At 43.0% G+C, this 22,622-nt stretch overlaps 1 protein-coding gene across 2 annotated transcripts in view; it reads right to left on the bottom strand.

Annotated features, from left to right (window-relative positions):
* Window positions 1-22,622, bottom strand: part of PSD3 (pleckstrin and Sec7 domain containing 3) — a 429,912-nt gene that overhangs the window by 297,354 nt on the left and 109,936 nt on the right. For both annotated transcript variants that reach the window (XM_070408519.1, XM_070408520.1), the window contains exon 2: window positions 18,972-19,080. In XM_070408519.1, the coding sequence (XP_070264620.1) occupies window positions 18,972-19,080 (109 nt within the window). The remainder of the gene's footprint in view (window positions 1-18,971; window positions 19,081-22,622) is intronic.

The raw sequence follows: 22,622 nt of genomic DNA, 5'->3' as shown, positions 1-22,622 counted from the left end.
TTGTGTTTTTTTTCCATTTTTTTAAATAATATATTTTTATTGATTTCAGAGAGGAAGGGAGAGGGAGAGAGAGATAGAAACAACAATGACAAGAGAGAATCATTTGATCGGCTGCCTCCTGCACATCCCCCTATTAGGGATCAAGCCTGCAACCTTTATGCCCTTTATGAATCGAGCTGTGACCTCCTGGTTCATAGGTCAACGTTCAAGCACTGAGCCACACCAGTCAGCCTATACCATAATTTAAGAGCAAAACAACTGCAGCAACTACAAAGCTACCAGTTAAGAAACAGCCAATTTAGGACCTCCCACATTAGTCTTTCAGTGACTGTATCTCTAGTAATACTGATTTCCTCAGAAGTCTTTGCAAAATTTGTAAATGGGAAAAAATGCTCCAGACTGGGTTTCACATACTATGTTAATGCAACCTGTATTCAAGAGTTATTATTACCACGGGCCCATCAAAATGTCCATCTGAGAATATCTCTAGTTAACATTTCTATTTCAAAACTTAAGTGTTTTGCCATGAAAATTCCAAATCTTTAATTTCATAACATCGTGAGATTAATACACAACAGATTTAGTCATATTTTTACACCACTGGAATTTTTATAAACTTCCAGATTAGATTAAGCGGAAAGAACAAAAGCATATTAACTGACCTCTAAAAAAAAATCTGAAGGCAGGAAAAGCAAGCAGCACTTAGCAATTGAGAACTGCTACTAAAGTGTTATACTCTGTCCACCCGAGGGCAGTGTTGTTTAACTATTAACAACGATAATTTAGAACTGGGGAGTAAAATTTTGTACTCGTAAAAGAAAAAATACACACACACAAATCGAAGGAAACCCTAGAAATCTGCCATTAGATAGCTGCAATTAGGTTAAAATATCATAAAACATGGTCCACTTTTCAAAATCATTTTGTGCCTGTGAACTTATCAGACATAGCCCAGGTATAGTAGGGTTATCTTCAAAGGAAGAAAGACACCCCATGTCCAGTGTCACCTGACCAAGGCTGCTGCAGCTGTGACCAGCACGCATCCTCACTCGCAGCCTGATGGTAAAGCTCAAAGAGGGCAGTGAACTGGGGCAGTTGGGACCCTCATTTTTCATCACATACTTTAAAGGCTCTGATGATGTTTAAGGCATATAAATACCTACCCCACTGTGTCTGCAAAAACATCTCACTTAGCAGTTAATATACTCCAAATTTTGTTTTATTTTATTTTATTTTTTGGTTAATCCTCACCCGAGGATATTTCTCCCACTGATTATTAAAGATTGGGAAGGAGGGAGGGAGGGAGGGAGGGTAGAGAGGGAGGGAAGAGAGAAACATGATATGAAAGACACACATGGATTGGGGACCTCCTACGTGAGCCCTGACCAGGGCTGGGGAATGAACCTACAACCCAGGTACGTGCCCTTGACTTCGAATCAAAACTGCGACCCTTCAGTGCTGGGGCCAACGTTCCAACCAGAGCCACACGAGCCAGAGCAATATATCCCACATTGTAGCTTGAACAGTTTAGTCACTATCCTGTCACAGTGACAAAAGCCCAAAATACCAGGGGTGAGGGGCACAGGATGTGCAGAGTCCATCCCTAGACATTACTTCAGGGAAATAGCAGCCATCTACCCGGATTTTCAGTCATATGATCAAACTTAGGTTTAATCTAAACAACTTTATACAAACACACACTTGATATATAAAGAGAGCTACATGCACACAAATATACAGAAATAACTACACACACACACACACACACACACACACCCATCTCTCTCTTATTACATTCAATTACTTCCTAATTGCCAGGTGCTTCAGGCTTTATCTTACTGGACTCATCTATGGCATGTCTCTACAATTAAACCCTTCTTATTAAAATCCTTCTGTCTTGTTTCCCAAGTACCTTTCTGTTCCGACTTTCCTTCTGCCTCTCCGACTGATCCTGGATTTCTTTCAATCACTACTCTTTCGGCCTGCCCTTTAAATATTTTTCTTCTTCAAGATGCCATCTTCAGTCCTCCTTTTCATTTTGCACATACTTCCTCGACAGCCCTAGTCAATTCCAAAACCTCTTCCCTCTGGCCCAGACTCGTATACCCACTTGCCACTGGCTATCTCCATCTGAATGTGCCCCAGGCATCAAACTCAACATCATTCTTCCCCCCCACCCCACACCAGCTCTTCCTTCAAGCCGGCACCTTGTTGAAAGGCATCTCCATCCGCCCAGCTGCACCAGGCTGAAACCACCCCCAGCCCCGCTCCTTCCACACCCCTCAGTTGTCCAGGGCCACACCTCAGGCTCTGCAGTGTCTGCTCCCTGTCCCCCCTCAGCTCCATCCTCATCACCAGGGGCTTGCATTCCTCTCTGCAGCGACACAGGTGGTTTAACCCCGCTGTCCACTCCTCCTCCTCTCAGTGACCGAACTCCCTATCTCCAGTTGGGCCTGTGGCCACCCAGAATAAAGATGACATTTCCCGCACGTCCCTTGCAGCTAACTGTGGCCATGGCACCACGGCATAAACGAGGAGCTGTAACTGAAAGTGCTCTGCGGTGATTCCTCCAAAAATATCCTTAAATTACCATAGCACAAACCCCTTTGCCCTTCGTAACCTCCTCTTCCTCCTTCCTGCTCTTAGGAGGAAGGGATTTGTTGTTGTTTTGTTAATCCTCATCCGAGGGTTTTTGTTGTTTGTTTGTTTTTAAGAGAGAGAGAGTGGAAAAGACACAGAGAGAAACACTGATGTGAAACACATCGATTGGTTTGCCTCGGCACGTGCCTAACAGGGCAGGGATCGAGCCTGCCACCAAGGTACACGCTGTGCCTTTGACCGAAATCGAACCCAAGACTCTTCAGTCCGCAGGCTGACACTCTAATCCAGTGATGGCGAACCTATGACACTCGAACTCATTTTTTTGGTTGATTTTTCTTTGTTAAATGGCATTTAAATATATAAAATAAATATCAAAAATATAAATCTTTGTTTTACTATGGTTGCAAATATCAAAAAAATTCTATATGTGACACGGCACCAGAGTTAAGTTAGGGTTTTTCAAAATGCTGACACGCTGAGCTCAAAAGGTTCGCCATCACTGCTCTAATCACTAAGCGAAACCGGCCCTGGCTTTCCTGCTCTCAGGAATTCGGCCGGAGCTCAAGCAAGCACAAGAGGAGATGAGACATGTTCAAAGGCAGGCAGACTAACCAGCCCTAAGGAGTCAAGACCACCAGCCCTGTGGGACCACCAGCCGAGCTCAGAATCATCTGGATTCCTCTCATGGAAGAGAAGAGCAAACTTTGGTTTAAGTGTGTGTGTGTGTGTGTGTGTGTGTGTGTGTGTGCGCGCGCGCGCACACACACACACCTTCCTAACAAGGCACAGTGCCTCCAATCTCACCTTTCCTTACCTGCAACCCAATCTCTACACTGTTTCCAGACTGATTTCCTAAATCCCTAATGCAGAGCCAATTCATTATTTTTTTAAATCAGTAAAATGCACACTCCTTAGCACAGCACACAGGTCTGCACCCTGGTCCTTGCCTGGCTCCTCCCTATTGACACCAGCTGCTCAGAACAGTATTATTCACAGCACTGTCTGCACCTGTCTCTTCCCAGCACCTTACCCTTAAAAAGGCTGCTCAGCAATCACTCTTCCAGGAAGCCCTCCCTCCTGGGGAACTTAGGTGTGCCTTCCGTACCCTCCCAAAGCTCCCCATCCTCACCTCTACCGCAGGCAACCACTGTGTTGTGATCCTCACATTACTTGTCTGTTTCCCCAACCAGACTGCATGCTTTATCTCTCCATCTCCAGCCTGGCAGCCACTGATCTTGCTGCCTCCCGTGAAGGTAAACACCCTCAGGATGCCTTCACTTGTATTGAAGGAAGCTTTTGGCATCTGATACCTGACACAAATGAAAACCCAGGCTCTTGATTCTTTGCCCAGGCCTGTCTCCAGCACATCAGCATTTCCCCAGCTGTATTCCAGCAACATCCCTTCAGGGAATGTTAATAATGTTAATAACATGTGGGCTTACAGCCACCCCAGACAACTTCCAGTTCCACTAACCTGTCAAACTCCCTCCACCCTCCCGTACCCCACCCCCACCCTGCTGGGCATCCTCAACTTCAGCCTCAGGTTCCCACCATTCCTCCTTTAGACCCTGTGCCAGCGCCTATCTGGGGAGGACTCCCCACTCCCCCAACACTTCTAATAATCCCCTAAAATCTGGCTGAACATGACCTTAACTCACCAGTCTCTACAGTCTCCTTTCTAAAACTAGGTTTTACCTCTCAAAAATGTTTAGCACTTTTCTCTTTCTTCATGATTTTCAAAGACACCTAGCGTGGATCTATACCTTATCTGGAAACGTGCTCAGCTTCTTAGGACATAACCCCTCAGAGTTCACATTCATGTAACAGGAGCAACATGAGCGCTTCTTGGGCGTCAGGTTCTCGGCAGCGTTTGCGCTACCATTTCCCACCAGACAGCCGCTCTCCAGGAAGAGCAAACCCAACCAAACAAGAGTCCTGAATCTCCCCTGTGTCTCGGAAACCCCTTACCATTGCCTCACCCACCCCAGGAAGGAGCCTGGCCTCTCCTTGCTCTGGTCTCTGTGGGACACCACGTGCTGCTGCACCCACCCTGAGGAGCAGTGCTGACTGCTCACCGTGTTGTCCAAGAACCACCTGGGAGAATCGAATCGTCCAGGAGCTCATTACAGCAGATTTTGGGGTCACTCACAAAGTCAGAATTACTGCAGCGAGGTTCAAGAATCCAACTGTTTTTTCAGTTTTATTGAGGTATAACTGACAAATAAAATTGTGAAATTTTACGGTGTACAAGGTGATGATTTGATATACACATACATTGTGAAAGGAAGAATCCAATGTTAAATGAGCATCCCTAGCGTGTGTCAGTACAAGCACTGCTAGGAGTTGGGGCAGGACTGGAACCACCAGAATCCCCAGACACCGCCCCCTGCAGCCTTAAGCACTGCCTCCATCCACCCGAGTGTGCAACACAAAGTCTATCACTTTCTCAGTATGTCATGAAATGGAAAGGGTCACAGAGTTCCTAGAATTTCCTAGAGAACTGCTCGATCAGGGAGGCTCACAGCATCATTTTGAAATCTTCCCCAGGTCAATCTAATGTGTTTAAAATATCAATCTTCAACTCTGTAAGAGCAAAAATACCTTTTTATAACAATATTTTGCAACACCTACTTTATTATTCTGAAGTGAACTTCATGAGAGCATTACCTGCCTAAATACAAAATTCAAAACAATGATTTATTAAACATGATACTTCAGTGGTTTACTAAATGTAATACAAAAAGTAAAATGATTTCTGCAGTTAAATGCTCAGGTCAGTCACATACTTGCTTGTACCTAAACACCTGAGAGCCAGGCTCAAGTATACACTGGCCCAGGTGTGTTGAGTTGACTCAATAGCAGGAGCATTGCCTTGTGATACCTGGAAATGGTAACAATTTTTAGTAAATTTCCAAACACAACAAAGTACAGTAGTCCCACCTTATCAGCGGTTTCACCTTCCATGGTTTTAGTTACTTTCAGACAACCACGATCTGAAAATACTAAATGGAAAGTTCCAGAAATAATTCAAAAGTTTTAAATGTGCACTGTTCTGAGCAGCATGAGGAAACCTGGCTCTGTCCTGCTCCATTCTGCCTGGGAGGTGAATCATTTCTTTACCCAGCACGCCCATGCCCTATACTCTACCTCCCAGCCAGTCACGCAGTAACCGTCTCGGTTATCAGATCAACTGCCAAGGGATCACAGTGCTTGTGTGTAACTTACTTTATAATATTTCATTCACCTACTTTATCATCTCACCGCATCACAAGGCAACAAAGGGTGAGTCCATACAATAAGATATTTTAAGAGAAATCACATTCACATAACTTTCAACACACTATACTGTTACAATGTTCTATTTTATTATCAGTGATTGCTGTTAATCTCCTTTAGAGTCTAATTTATACATCAAGGTTTCATAGGTATGCAGGTAGCCCTGTATAGGAAAAAAGCAGTGTACTAGTATATAGGGTGCAGTACTACCTGTGATTTCAGGCACCCTCTAGGGGTCAAGGGTCGTATCCCCCATGGATAAGTGGGGGCAACTACAAAATCTTCCCTTGACTCAATGGCAGTTACAGCCCTTGAAAATTCACTGATATTTAAAATCATGCAAAAAAAAGTCTATATAGCCCAACTCCAGATCACTGGGAACATGTGTTTCCCGACATGGATGTCCAACTGGACATTCAAAGATGAGTAGCACATGAAATAATCTCCCTTGAGCTGCACCCTCCATGCACTACAAGATGCCTGGCAGCCCTGGCCTTACCCACTTAAGGCCAGTAGCCAACCCTCACCCCCAGTTATTGTGGCAATTAAAAACATCCCCAACAAATATCTAAACCGCTGTTTTAAAACAACCATTCCACCCCCCCAACCCCCCAAGCAATCAGAATAGAGGCTGCAATAGTACTTTAACCCTGTGCAACCTTACATTATAGCAACCCCAGAATCTCTGCCTGATCCCCTATACATTTTCCAAAGCAAATATTTGCGTGAATGTGAGCATAACAGAAACTGCTGGTGAAATTCCACATGAATGCACAACCATCACAGACATGAGAAACCTTCTTCACAGATTCCTGAAAAACTAATGCGTGCTATTTCTTTTACAGTCAACTTGCATTTTCCTAATGGCATTACAGTTCAGGTTCAGAGATGTCCTCTCACGTGTATGTCTGCTGTTCAATTAGCCATGGTACCTAAGCACTTCAGCGTTGAATGTCAGTAGTTCAAAGAATTCCATAATGAGTCTTTTCAGTATTAAGATGGTTTATAAATAGCTCAAGTAATTACCTTTTAAATACAGTTCTTAGGCCTGTGTGTCCATCATAATCACCACCTGGGGAGCTGCTTAAAAGCTGAGAGATGCCTGGGTCCCTTATCCCAAGATTTTTACTGCACACAGAAGATGGGGCCCAAGAATCTTTATTCTTTTTCGAAGGTCTACCAGTGCTTCTTTGCTGGAAGGGATAGTTCCCGTTTTGTGGCTCCTGCACATTATACCATTTGGATGCTCTTTTTAAGACAAAGAAGACAAACGGTTAGGTCTCTAAAGCCTTGGGAAAGCCCTGTGCATTAGCTCCACGCCATATCCACCTTTGGGTGCTATTCAGGGTTGAGAGCATGGCTGTGAGGATTATGCCTGGAAACCAGACCAGGAGTGTAAAGTCATACGCTACTGTGACTTGAAGGCTGAGACCAGAAGCCCAGGCGCCGACAGCCTCGGGGAGGTGACATAAATGTGAATCGGAGGCAACACAGGAGGGCTGCCGATGGGCAACTGGGGGCGCCTGAGCCCTGAAGGCACGGGTTGCTGTTCAGCGCCAGTGATAATGCTCTCTCAGTGCTGCAGTCTCGGATTTTTCAACAGAAGCTTGAAATCAGGGATTTTAGGCGAAATCTCCCAATTTTGAAAAGTTAGCTCAATTTTTTCACCAAACATTGGCTACGCTAAATAAAACGTGAAAGATGACAGTATGTGACCTTTGCTGTACAAAATAAAAGGGAAAAGATACCTCCTGTCTAAAAATAAAAGGAAACTTAAGATGAGGTAGTTGATTTAAGGAACAATGAAGGAAGACACTGCTAAGTTTGTACACCTGACAGTAAAACATTTTATTCAGGAACCCAAATGTATTCTAAAACATCCTAACAGCACCCAAAGAGTTATGTAAGTCAAGAAAAGACTAGCTCTACAATATAAACACACGAAGAGGGAAATCTTTAAAAACGAATCCTTAATGGCTACATGGAAATCTTTAAAAATGAATCCTTAGCCCTAACCGGTTTGGCTCAGTGGATAGAGCGTCGGCCTGCGGACTCAAGGGTCCCAGGTTCGATTCCGGTCAAGGGCATGTACCTTGGTTGCGGGCACATCCCCAGTAGGGAGTGTGCAGGAGGCAGCTGATCGATGTTTCTCTCTCATTGATGTTTCTAACTCTCTATCCCTCTCCCTTCCTCTCTGTAAAAAATCAATAAAATATATTTTTTTTAAAAATGAATCCTTAAACTACATGAAAAAACTTGAACCACAATTACACTAGTGCTGCATGTTTCTGAAGATAAAAACTCTCTATTCTAACACAGATGCGCTGTTCCAAAGCTGCACCAGAGTTGATCTGATTCCACTCTCAAAAAAGTCAAACTCTGCTCCTCAGCTTTTCAATAGCTCCTAAAAAAAAAAGAATAATAATAAAAATACTACAATGACGCTGGTTCAAAAAATAACAAATCTCCTAGCAAAATTGAACTGCTGTTCTGAACAGACAGTAGGAATAAGCTTTGCAGCATGCCCTCCAGACTGATTTTTGTAACACTCCTTAGCGATCTCAGTGTATGAAACACCAGGCAGCCCAGATGAGGGAGCTCAGTGTGCAAATATGCGGGCCAAGGCGGGATACCGTAAAAGCACTGACTCCTTATAGCCACAGAGAAAGTTCACAGTCCCTTCCTGGCCCACTTTGCCAAATCAAAACAGATCACTAAAACTACTGCCTATCCAGCAGGGTCTATGGAGTAGCTAAGATACCAGAGGACATCCGATCAATTTATTAAAGGCCAAGGAATGGTGAGCTAGTCTAATATATACTTGTTTATCATGCTTTAAAGCCATTTTTCTGCTTGCCATAATGGGTAGGAAGGGGGCTGGAAAGTGGAAAGGAAGAAGCAAACTGAAGAATATGTGGGCCCTCTCAAAGAAAGAATGTGCCAAAAAGAGATTTACTAAAGGAATAAGCATAAAATTATAAACCAACTTGCATCTGAGGTGGAGACAAGAAAAGAACTCAACAGAACATCGTGGAATTAGTGGATTTGCCATTGTTGCTTTGTACATGTGTGGTTTTCTACACCAACCCACATTTTTCCTAAAGCAATGACTCCTAGCTTCCTGGGTCCTCTGACCCTACTTAAATTGGGTTAAGCAGCAAGGCTGCTTTTTTGCATCTTGCTCTCCAGGAATTCAGTCCATCCAAATCAATAAGATGCTCTACACTTACCCAACATATTCTATCTATCATTAAGAATTATTCAGCTTGTTCCTTGCAGCATAAGCAAAAAGTAACTCAAATTGGATCACAGACCTAAATATAAGTTAGAACCATAAAACTTAGAAGAAACTATAGAAATACATCTTACTGACCTTGGATTAGGCAATAATTTCTTCAGTATGTCATCAAAGCAATAAAAGAAGACATAAATTGAACATGATCAAAATTAAAAACGTTTGTGCTGCCAAAGATACTATCAAGGAAGTGAGGACAACCCACCCAATGGGAGAAAACATTTGCAAATAATCTATCTGATAAGGGATGTATATACAGAATATATAAGGAACTCTTACAACCCAATCATTGAAAGGCAAACCAATTAAAATCATAGAAAGGCAAAGCACAGCTCAAAAGACACTTCTCTAAAGAAGATATAAATAATCCGATGTAGGGAGCAGCTATAGGGTTAAGCCTCTGACTGACCTGTTGGCAAAGCCACAAACAAGTCCCAACTTAGAGGGCACAGCCCTCTTAACATAATTAAGCTTGATCTTATGAGCTCCCTAGATCCTATCTGGGTAGCTAATGGGCTGTGGGAGGTGCAGCAAGTGCTGCCAAACAAGTGAAACTCACAAGAACACTGTAACTATGGTGACCACTACCTTGTTTACCTCTGGCTATAAGATAAAGGCTCGGCTTGCCCTCTGGACCTCTCTCTGTGGCCTCAGCCAGGCACAGGAAGATCCATCTAGACCAGCTGTGGGCAAACTACGGCCCGAGGGCCAGATCCGGCCCGTTTGAAATGAATAAAACTAAAAAAAAAAAAAGACCGTACCCTTTTATGTAATGATGTTTACTTTGAATTTATATTAGTTCACACAAACACTCCATCCATGCTTTTGTTCCGGCCCTCCGGTCCAGTTTAAGAACCCATTGTGGCCCTCGAGTCAAAAAGTTTGCCCACCCCTGATCTAGACCCAGCTTATTCTCTTTGTCTTTTCTAAATCCTTCACTGCCCTCCCTCGGGCTCACCAAACCCTTGGCTGCGCTGGCCTGGCACAATCCAGTAAGCACATGAAAAGATTCTCAAAACCATTAGTCATTCAGGAAATGCAAACAAAACTACAATGAGACACCACTTCACATCCACTAGGATGGTTATAATAAAAATGATGATAACAAGTGTTGGTGAGAATGTGGAGAAACAGGAATCCACACACACAGCTAGTGGGAAGGTAAAATGGTATAGCCACTGTGGAAAACAATTTAGAAGTTTCTCAAAATCTTAAAAATACAATCACCATATGGCCCAGCAATTGTCCGTATGAGCCAAAAAGTGGAAGCAACCAAATGTCCATCAAATGATGAATAAAATGTGGCCTGTTCAATTTTAATGGAATATTATTCCACAATTTCTTACTGTGGAATAATGTAGTGACACATGCTATAGCATGGATGAGAACAATGTAAGAAATGAAAAAAACTTGTCACAAAAGACCACATACTATATGATTCCATTTATATGAAATGTCCAGACTAAGCAAATCCATAGGGACAAACATAGAAAAGTTTGCCTGGTGAAGGGAGAGGATACAGAGTGACCGCTAGTGGGCGCAGTCTTTTCTTCTTGGGGTGATGAAATGCTCTAAAGTTAAGTGTGGTGATAGACCCACAACTCTGTGAACAGACTAAAAACCACTGAGTTTTACACTTAAAATGGTTTAGCTGTTTGGTATATAAATTTTATCCCAATAAAGCTATTCAAAACCTATCTCACTTCTGGTCATATATCTAAGGAAAATAAAATCAGTATATCAAAATGGTATCCACATCTTAGTGTGCATTGCAGCATTATTCACAACAGCCAAGACATGAACAGAACCAAAGTATTCATCAACAGATGAATGAATAAAGATATGCTGTGTGCTCTGTGTGTGTGTGTGTGTGTTTGTGTGTAATTGATGATTATTCATCTGCAAGAAAAAAGAAAATCCTACCATTTGCAACAGCATTGATGGACCTTGAGGACATTATGCTAAGTAAGATAAGTGAGAAAGAGAAAGACAAATACCAGATGATCTCACTTATATGTGGAATCTAAGAAAGACAAATTCCTAGAAACAGAGTACACTAGTGGTTACCAGGGTGGGGATGGGGGAATGGGCAGATGTTGGTCCAGAGGTATAGACTTCAGTTATAAGATGAATAAGGTCTGGTGATATAAAGTACAGCATGCTGACCATAGTTAACAATACTGTATTATATACTTGAAATTTGCTAAGAGTAAATCTTAAATGTGCTCACGACAAAAAAAAGGGAACCATGTAAGGTGATGGGTAGGCTAACCTTAATGCAGTATTCATTTTATAATCTATACACATATCAAATCAGTACACCATACGCCTTAAACTTATACAATGTTATTTGTCAATTATAATAAAACTGAAGATAAAAAGAATTATTCGGGTTTCTGGGTCACTATGGCAGTGGGACACAAGTTTTCCTCCTCTCCTAAGTCCTACTAAAATGACAACAAATTTCAAAAGAAAATAAATTCATCACCATGCTGACAAGAGGAGAAGCATTATTAAGCTTGAGACTTTAATGAGTCTGTCATACAAAAAGGGCTAGCACTATAACCACGGACAAAATAAAGCAGAAGCACAACCCAGACAGCCTCAGTCATCCTAACAGTGGAGACGCTGAGAAGCTAAAAGCTGAGAGTTGGCAGGTATCCATACATGGAATGGGAAGAAGAGATGTCAATTGTAATTAACTGAAGAATTATAAAGAATTATCTACAGAGCAGTGTCCCACATTGGCTCCCTCCCCTACCCATAGGCTTGCTGGCATCAAGCACTTAACCTGGGTATAATACAATAGGCAGCCACCCACTGCCCCTGTGCCAGTCCGCACAGCATACCTGGCCTCACCCAGAGTCTGCTCAGCCTCCTCTATACAGGAAAGAGGCCTGCTGGGGACACTCGCCAGCCACACATACAGAGAAACCCCAGCTGTCTGTACTTGGGAACTCAGTTTTTCATTCATGCATATGAATAGAAAAACAAACTCCCACAGACATTTGAGAAAAAACAATGGCTTTCAAGAGAAGTCCCAAGACTTAATGAAACAGAACTGACCCTGGATGAAGCAAAAATTCCAGAAACAGAAAGTAACCTTGGAAAACAAATTCTAATTAATTCCTTAGAGAGATTCAAGATTATAATCTATAATAATAAAAGCATAATATGCAAATCGACTGAAAGGCCAAACAGCAGAATGACCGTCCAGATGACCACTCTATGACACACACTGGGGCCAGGCCAGCCAAGGCAGGTGCAATGCGATTGGGGAGGGGGGATGGAAGGGAGATGGGCACCCCCCATCCCCCGCTCGCCATCGCCCCACGATCACCCCGCAGAGAGAGGCCCAGGGCAATCAACCAAAGGGGAGGGGGGGGGCAGACACAGGCAGTGCCAGGCCAAGGCGGTGCAGGTGGGGGGTGGGGCCAGCTGCCAGCAGCCGAGGGAAGCCCAGGTCCCAGGTGCCAGCAGCCAAAGGGAAACCTGGGTACCAGCAGCCAGAGGGAAGCCCGGGTGCTGGCAGCTGGGGGAAGGAAGGCCTACCTTTGCATGAATTTCATGCATTGGGCCTCTAGTGACTCCATAAAAGAACAGACTGTGATGAAAACTGAGTGATCAGAGAACAGGAAAGAGCTCTTGAAACTGTAAATATAATTATCAAAATAAAAATTTTACTAGAAAAAAGGTAAAAAATTAAGAGGCATCTAAGATTAATCCAATCCAGGAACACCAACATCCATCTAGTAGGAATTTCAGAAGTAAAAACCATTAAAGAGCGAGGGGGGGGGGGGGGCGGATAAAAATGTAATAGAACCAATGTTTCTAGATGTCACACCTCCTGACATGCCAAAGGGCTGGGTACGAGCACCCTTCAAAGGGTCCAGACAGAAGGAGCAGATCACGCACAAAGGAGCAAGCCTCAGTCCAGTGGACGCCTACAGAGAGTGAAATGATGCTCCCGAGTTCTGAAGGGAAATGAGCTGAACCTAGACTTCAACGAAATGAGCAATGAAGCATCAAAACAAAATAGTCATATTCACACACTCAAAGTTTTAAGAATGTTATCCATCTCAGAATCTCTCCGAAAGTATTTCTAAAGGATATACTGTAGAAAAAAAAAGAAAAAGACCCCAAGAATGTGGCATGGAATCCAAGAAGCAGTACATCTAATCAAGAATGTAATAAAGAATTTTGTCAAAGTCGAAGAAGAACAGCTGTATAAACGCCTAGAAAACTTAGGGCACAATTCAGAACAAGCTGTCAGAAGTTCCTAAAAAGAATGTCTTCAAGATGAAAATGAAGGGCCAGTTACAAATAATACCGGTACACCTGGTGAGGAAGGGAAGCCCTAACAGCCAAGCAGTACACTGTGCAGTAAGAATGTGCTGCCCTCCCCTTACTCCTTCTCTCTGCTCTGGGGGCTGGGCCACCCCTTGAGCAGCAGACGTTAAGGACATGCTTTCTTCACTTGGGGTCCAACTAGACTACTTGGATGCTGCATTCTGATTATTCTGTACATGTTGGTGCTTTAAAAAAATTTTTTTGCATCAACCTGAAGAGAAAGCACAAAAAGATTTTGTTACAGTTTCAGGACAGAATGTAAAAGTAAAGGTAAGACGGATGGAGGCTTAGCGTGGGGCAGGAAAGCTGGAAGGGCGTGCAGAGCCACTGCAGTCTCACTGCAGTCTCCGTTTACATGAGAATGTCCTGAGTGACTCTTAGAACCAAGGGTTTCAGGAACAGTTTCAAATATTCATACTTAAAAACCATAAATATAACTAAGAAAAATTAAAATACAGCTTTTGGTATGGGGGAGTAGATAGAATATGTGAGCCAAATTCCCCCTTTGCCATATTACAGAATAGATGCTTTTTTAAATAGATAATAAATACAAATGTAAGTATATTATCTATGAGGCAACTACCAAAACAGCTTTAAAAACAAAGTAAAAAAAGGGGGGAGGGAGGGAGGGAGGGAGGGAAGGAAGGAAGGAAGATGCAATAAGCAAAAGTTGAAGGCACCTGAGGTTGAGAGACTAAAGTGTGTGTCCCGGAGATGGGAAGCAGTGAAGCAGTGACTCTCGCTTTTGGCCATGCCCACTTTTAGTCAAACTTACATTTTTCAGATTATACGAGAGTATTATTTTGGTAATAACAACTTCAAATTCGTATTTAACATAAAAAAATGAATGCTTACATCCGGGGGACTAAAGGCTAATCAGTCCCTTCCCACCCCCACCCCCCCCCCCCATTAAGTTGGACACAGGTTAATAATTACTCGGTGCAGACGAGTGTGTGGGGAGGTGGGCACTGAGGCACCGAGGAGTAAAGTCTGAACTGGTGCAATCTATCTGTTAGGCAATTTGTTAAACAGGGATTTTAGTTTTGTTCAATGCTCTATCCCAAAGACCTAGAACAATGCCTGACACAGAGCAACCCCTCATATTTTTCCTTAATAATGAAGAAATGTGTGTGCACTTTTGGGTATGAAACACACCAATAAAAATCAGAAATAAATGCTACCAAAATGAGAACATATTGCTTGGAGTTACAGATGCTCTTTTTCCCCCTTCTTCTTCTCACTTTTCTACAGATAATATTTGCTAAGCAGTAGGGGGGAGGGGGGGGGCGACAAAGCAGGGAGTTTCGGTCCCTACCAAATATAAAAAACTCAATAATGTACACTACCCCAACCATTTTTTTTAAATTTCACTATCCATATTTTTCATTTTCTGTACATTTGGTTTTTGTTCAAATAGACATGTCTCTACTTCCTCCTTTCCTCTTTAATCACAATGGTTTCTTTTCCCTCTTTTATCTTTTAAACAAACCAATTTTACCATTTCAGAACATTCTATTATCTCTAGTCCTTGGTTCTGTTTCTCTACTTGTAGTGCATGCTGACTCCTTCCATAGAATTCCCTTCCTTTTTATCGTTTATACCATTTATTTGTGAGCTCACAGATCTCAGGGATTACTGATTTATTTATTCATAGGGGAGCCCTCTGTGTCCTGGGCTGTGAAAGGGTCCCTTTCACAGGGTGGTTTTGCATTGACGTTGGCAATAACTTGTAGGCTTTTACCCATCCAACACCAGTTTTGTGTCACTTTCTAGATTCACATGAAGATACACTTGGACACTTGAACTCCACCCAACCTGTGCTGCAGGCTTGGGTTTCAATTCTACCTGAGTGACCCTCCCTGCCCTCGCCCCCACCCCTCCCTGTCCTCGCCCCTGCCCCTCCCCGCCCTTGCCCCCCAACTCTGTAAAACCAGGGTGTCAACCCCCAGCCCCATCTCCTCCTCCCCTGGCCTCCACCATTTAAACTATGTGCCCTCAGGCACATTCTGTAATATCCCTGAAGTTCACTTCCTTTATCTTTAAAATGTTTATATATCAGTAGAGAACACAGGAGAGAGATTTTGTAAACTTCCCACTGTTCATATAAGAAGTTAGCTGATTCCTCTCCTTAGCATCCACAGGCCTGTCACTCCCTCACACACTTTGGTAAGTCACCTGTTCCCCCTACAAGCTGAGGGAGGGACAGTCTCACTCTCCTTCAGAGGCTCGCTCAAGAATTTCTTTCTTCTGGACTTTGACCAAAAGAGACCAACCGAGCCTGGCCACTGATGCTGCCTTAGGAACACTTCAAAGAGCGTACCTTCCCACAATGAAGCCACCCGTGTATTCTACCTGAATAGTTCAGAAAGCCATGCTGGCCATGAGTGCAGCAATCAGGGAAGAAAGGTGTGGTCAGAGGCCAGTCGGAAGGCACTCTCACCTACCCAACGAATTCAGGCCTATGGTTAGCCCAGGGGAGGCTCCTACAGTCCCCCCTTTCCTCTTTGCAGTTCCAGGAATGTTCTAACAGCTGACTGGAAGGGAAGAGGTGAACCTACCACTGGTGACTTGTCACCTCCTCATTGAGTCACAGCACAATTGACGTCCCACTCAGCCCAGAGCCTCTCAACAACTGCCAACACTGCGCCAGCCCTGGAGAAGCTCCTGGAAGCTGCGGCCGCCCCCAGGAGGCAGCAGAGAACAGACACCAGAGAAGCGTGGCCCCTCTTTCCTTGCACTGTACTGATGAACAGAGAGTGAGAATTCAGATTTTAATCCCCAGCAACAGGACTCTTCCCACTGTCCACATGTTCTCCCATACTCCATCCAACACCCTAAGCCAGCCGTGGGCAAACTACGGCCCGAGGGCCAGATCCGGCCCGTTTGAAATGAATAAAACTAAAAAAAAAAAGACCGTACCCTTTTATGTAATGATGTTTACTTTGAATTTATATTAGTTCACACAAACACTCCATCCATGCTTTTGTTCCAGCCCTCCGGTCCAGTTTAAGAACCCATTGTGGCCCTTGAGTCAAAAAGTTTGCCCACCTCTGCCCTAAGCAGTGGTCACTAGTTCAAGATCCCTGCAATAAGCAACAGCTTGCAAATAATCTTGACTTGTTTTCCCTGGAACCTCCCACCTGCACCCAGGTGAAGTCCCTGCTCAGTGGCAAAGTCTAAGGCTCTCTTCCTAGAGCAGCGACGCTTTCCCTGGGCCTAACTGGGGATCATGAGCCCAGTGAGCTCACTGATCTCAGTGAGGCCACCTGAGTATCACTGTCAGCATTTCCATTTCTCCAGCGGCCGTTTCTGGCGCACTAAGGTAGTTCAAATCCACTTACTTAACCCACTTTTTAAAATCCTGTGTGTGAAGAGGTATGTCTACCAATCAAATTCAAACAGAAGCACTGTCCTACTCTCCCTACTGCCTTTCCCGATGGTCTTCAAGTGGGGGCAGTGTTTTGCTGACAGATGAATGATCTATATAAGTAAACCTCAAGAGTATTTTTTAAATGACAAAAATGTGCCATCATTTTTTTGTGAAGATAGCAAAAGACTTTCCAAAGTCAATAAAAACTTGCATCTTTTATCCTCTTATGGTAAGCAATAGCATCTGTTGCCCATTCCAATTTCCTGATCAATCCATCTTGATTTATCTATCTAATCCAGTACTTGGCACTTCCTTTTCACATAACTGGGTAAAATGCAACTCCTTTACCCTGCCTTAGAAGGCCCTACAAGATTCTGCCTCTATCCTTTTTTATTTAATCCTCACTGGAGGATGTTTTTTCCATTGATTTTTAGAGAGAGTGGAAGGGAGGGAGGAGGGGGAGAGAGAGAGAAACATCAATGTGAGAGAGACACATCGACTGGTTGCCTCCCACAGGCACCCCAAAAGGGGCTGGGGATGGAGCCTGCAACTCAGGTACGTACGTGCCCTTGACCGGGAATCAAACCCTAGACCCTTCGCTCTAACCAATAAGCCAAACTGGCCGGCCTGCCCCTTTCTTAATGGTTATCTTTTTAAACTTATCTCTCACTGATATGCTTTACAAACCAATCAGGCTAGTTTCCTCCCTGTTCCTCAAACAATTTATGTTTTCTGCCACCACACCCTTCCTCATACCATGCCCTGTCCCAGAACTCTATCAGGATCCTAGTTATTAAGAACCAATTCAACTTCCCCTCCTCCATGAGTCCTCACAAGCACAGCTGAGGGTGAACATCCCCTTCCTTCGGTCACTCAGACACGTTTCCCACCTGCCAAAGAATAAACTAAAGCGCAGGAACTGCATCTTCTACTTTGTACCCTCACAGTGCCCAGCACATAAGTGCTCATTCAGTATATTTGTTCAATAAATGCATGCATATATTCACACCTGCAGAATAACATCACACAAAACAAGCAATACCAACCATTTCTACCAGGGCAAATAAGGAACAGGGGTTTAAAATGTCATTTTGATTTGCCTCTGGTACACAGGGAAAACTATGCAAAACCTATGAGTAAAGAAGAACCAAACTCACCCACCAGTAAGAAGAGGATATGCAGACATTGGATTTACATAGCAAAGTAAAAATCATGTTTTATCCAAGTCAAAACAAGCTTAATCAGCACAAAATCAACATGTGGCATTCCAAGTTAAGGCTATGTCAAGAAGGAGTATTGGAGTGAGTCTAATCAGTACTCCCTGTCTGAGAAATAGTGAATAGATGACCAAGTGCCCCAAACCGAAAGCCCAGAACAGTTAGGGATTCATGGTCCATGATAAATAGCAAATCGGGACCTGTGATAAAACCTGAATGATTTTTTAAAATTAACTTAGCTGTTTTAAACTTTACTAACAGTCCCCAACTATTGAAATATCTAATAGACATTCATTATTAAGGTAAAAGAGACTACATTAGCTCATATTCCTTGTCCATCCAAAACAGAAATCAGTCTCAGACAGTGAGGAAAGTCAGGTCTGTCCTTCTGAACGTCAACTTCAAAGGTCAGGGATATGATGATAATAGCAGCAGCCAACACTTTTATAGCAGTTACTACATGCAGAGAGTGGTTCTGAGAGCCTTACATATGTCAATTTACTTAATCCTCAAAAGAATTCTGAGACACACTTCACTATAATCTTCTTTTCCAAGTAGAAAACTAAGCCACAAATACATTAGATAACTTACTCAAGGTCACACATCCCATAAGTTACAAGGCCAGTTTCAAATTCCACAAGTCTAGCTCCAGAGCCCAGGCTCCTAACCACACGCAATATCCCTTTCCTAATTCCCGAGACATGCTAACACTCCCTGATGTAGAATTCAGAATGCAGGATGTGACCCTTGTAGTCTGTTCTAGGTGATTTCAAATGAGTGCTTGAAGCATTCACAGCTCCTGAGATTTTCCACCCTCTAATTTAATCAGTGACCTGAAAGAGGAGGGGAGGGAAACACTTACTAGTATCTGGCGTTTTCTCTTCAGATTTGCCAAATAAAAATTCATATTTGGCCTTGGCAACACTCTGGGAATGTGCTGATGCATTGTTAACCCAAACAAACGTCTCTGCCTGCAAAACCAGAAAACAAAGGCGTAATTAAAATACATCCTAAAGCAACCGACCAACAAGAAGTTGGTTAAGCAATGACCTGCTACAGTGCTACACAGCCACTAAACATGAAACACACCCTGCCGAAAGTCAGAACGCAAGAGGATGGCTGCAAGATTACAACTATGTAAGAAAAGATAGACACATGAACGTGGATGAGGAAATAAAAAAGCATGAAAAGTCTGGCTTGATTGGAAGGCAGAATTATGGTAGAATTTTTTAAAATTAGGTTTACATTACTTTTTTTCGATTAGACAACTGTGTTTTATTTTTAGACAATTCATTTTCCAAACAATTATCTTACCCACAGCCCAAAGCAGGAACATTTCTGCTATGTGTGGGATCTGCTAAAGTGCGCCAACAAAAAGGAGTCTTTCCCCCAAAAAGACCACATTTTTATTTAATCCGGAACCCCATTCAGCCAAACAAGGCATGGAAGAAACCAGCTTCCCATTTACTCTGTTTTAAATTTGAGATCTGTCCCAGTGGTCTCTGGCATTCTTAAAAGTTGCTTATTTGAAAGAAACGTTACACAGGTGACTGTGAAAGTAGTTCATGCCTTGATTCTGAATTCCTACAACCTTCTTCCTCGTTGCTTTAGACAAATGACATAAAGCAGAAGGCCTCTCTTCTCTGGACTACGATTGATTAAAAATAAGTAATAAAGTAGAAATTTCAAAACATAAAGAAAGTTGACCTAGTCCACTCTGCTTCTTTCCGGTCCAGACATTGCCCACACTGGTTTCTACCCTCTAATGAGACACGTTTCCTACTTTAGGAGAGGGAAATATAAAGAGTTTTATCAGCAACCAGGCAACTACTTCAAAGAGGGAAACTTATGACATCTGTTGTATCCTTTGTAGCAGAAATGATGTGACAGTAGTGAGAAGGCCCATAACTGGGCTGTTATGAACCCCTCACCCCACTGCAGGCTCAGTGGGCAGGCCTCTCTTTGTTCTTGTACGCTGATATCACAGAGCTAACTTGTACAATTTTGAGACTGGCAATTTCTTAAAATAGCTCTATAATCACTTAATGTTCATAATGTGTAAAATACATCTTTGGGGGGAAAAAAGGTGCACACTCCTTTTGGAGTTACATGCTTGATAATCAAGGTCTTTAATTACCCCTTCCCCAATAGAGAAGAAATATTAAAATTTTGTGTTTAGGGAACTTCGGGCTGGTAAAAAGAGGAACTTGGTGTCCCAATTTAGGTAGGATAGTTAGGGAAGGCCCTCTAAGGAACTAATACCCGCAGAGTCTGGAAAGATGAGAGGCTGGAGAAGGACAGAAACATCCATGTAAGCAGCCAACCCATGATTCTCTCTCATCATTGATGTTTCTCTCTCTCCCTCTCCCTTCCTCTCTGAAATCAATAAAAATATTGAAACAATAACTCACTCACTGAAAACCAAGACTTCATTTCAACATTCACACTCCACGTCTTGTCCAACCCCATCTGCTCCTATCACTCAGCCCATGGAAACAGGGCACCACACACATGCCAACTTCAGTGCAGGCAGGGACTAGCAGCTCAGTGCTAAAGCTACAAAAGGCAATGGTTAGGTGTTACAGGGCTGAAATGTGTCCCCAAAAATTCATATATCAAAGCCCTAAACCCAGTGCCTGCAATGTGATTCTATCTGGAGACAGGTCTATAGGGTCATTAGGATGAGCCCTAATCCAATATGACTGGTGTCCTTATAAAAAGGCCACAGACACCCAGAAGGAAGAGCATATGAAGAAACAGGGAGAAGGCGGCCATCTGCAAGCCAAGGAGAGAGGCTGCAGAAAACACAAACCCTGCTGACAGTTTGATCGTGGACTTCTAGGCTCCAGATCTGTGGAAGTTATTTTTGTTCTGGCTGTCTAAGCCACCCAGTCTGTGGTTCTTTATTAATGCCGTCTATTAAAGTGACACGGTAGAGAAAGCTAAAGGAATAGGAAAGGAATGAGAAATTGTTTAAGATGACAGGTAATTAAAACCTGGTAAAAGGGAATACAGAACCCATCCAAGTCACACCACAGAATACTCAAAGGGGAGGTGGGGAGAGGAGTGACTGACACAAGTAGGACTGGTGAAAAGGAATGGTTATCAAGTTAGATCCTAGATCCCTTCCTCTACTTCATTAGGCAATGGCACCTCCCCACCCAGGCACAAGAATAAAGCTTTATTATTCTCTGGAGAGATTTTCCAAAGACACCTGGCCTGGGGACACCAGGCACAGCTGATACAAGGGTGCCACAGTGGATGGGGGATTCGTTTGCTGGTTGAGGTGCTTCAGCTGCTCTCAAGCAGCCTATGGAATGCACCCTATACTTGACACTGCAGACAAGAGATCTGAAGAGCTTCCTCTGCAGAATGCAACCTGCCCAAGAAGATCCAAATAATTAAATCAGGGGCCACTAACAAATGCCTAGCCAGATCCTCCTACAGTGAAGCTTAGAACTTCCAACTGGCTATTTAGAACTCACATTATATTCCTTAACTTTCATGACGGCAATGTGTTTTGAAAATTACAGGCCAGTTACTTATAAGAATATTCTTCAACTTCGGTGTGTCATTACATTTCCTGATTAAATTCAGATTATGAATCTTTTACAGGGCTATCACAAAAGTGATGGTGTTCTCTTTGCATCCTAGTAGAGGCCCCGGACTTTAATTTGTCCCATTACTGATCATAGTCACTTTGATTTGCCAGGCTTCTCCATTGCCAACTTAAACTTTCCCTCTTAGTCATTAATTAGATGCTGTGGAAAGACACTTAAAAACTAGGAATATCCTGCTCCTCATTGTACTTTCAAATTATAAGTTTATTTTATCAATATGGACTGAATTTACTATTTTATCCAATGGGTTGTAATCCACTACTCTATTATTTATTTCAGTGTCCGAAATGCCTAGTTTTGGTCCGTGGAAGCTCTTTCTAGCTGGCTTCGGTGTCTTTTTCATATGTCTTCATTATTCTCTGAACACTTCTTTACTTTCTGGTACAGTAGGATGTTCCAGGCTTCTTCTCTCTGGAATCAGCCTTTTTTTTTTTTTTAAATAAAATAAAATATAATAAAAACTTGGTCCCTTTTAGTGAAGAATATTATTTGGGATTTAGATACAAGAACTAGACATTGGGTGGTCGGGTATGCTCATTGCTATTTGTTGGGCGGGAGTGGGGAGTGGGGAAGAGAAAGGGGGGTACCTGCTCCTAGACCAGCTCAAGGGACAGAGATAGGGAATTTAAACACACACTCGTGCACCCACACTTGCTGTAGGCCGAATAAGGGCCTCCCAAGATGTCCACATCCTAATCCCTAGAACCTGTGAATGTTGTTTTATGTGGCAAAGACTTTGAAGATGTGATTTCGTTTCTTGATATGAGATTATCCTGGATTACCTGGGTGGGCCAAGATTTGAGACAGAAAAAAAGAAAGTCAGAGGAAAGCAGAGGGAGGGGAAAGATACCATGCTATTAGAAGGAGAAAGGGGCCTAGAGCCAGGGAATGCA

Source organism: Myotis yumanensis, unplaced genomic scaffold (genome assembly GCF_028538775.1).
Source record: "Myotis yumanensis isolate MYYU_CA2020_CCGP unplaced genomic scaffold, mMyoYum1.0.hap1 SCAF_3, whole genome shotgun sequence".
Taxonomy (NCBI): domain Eukaryota; kingdom Metazoa; phylum Chordata; class Mammalia; order Chiroptera; family Vespertilionidae; genus Myotis; species Myotis yumanensis.
Note: the sequence above shows the minus strand (reverse complement) of the source record. Positions and strands in the feature narration are given on the sequence as shown.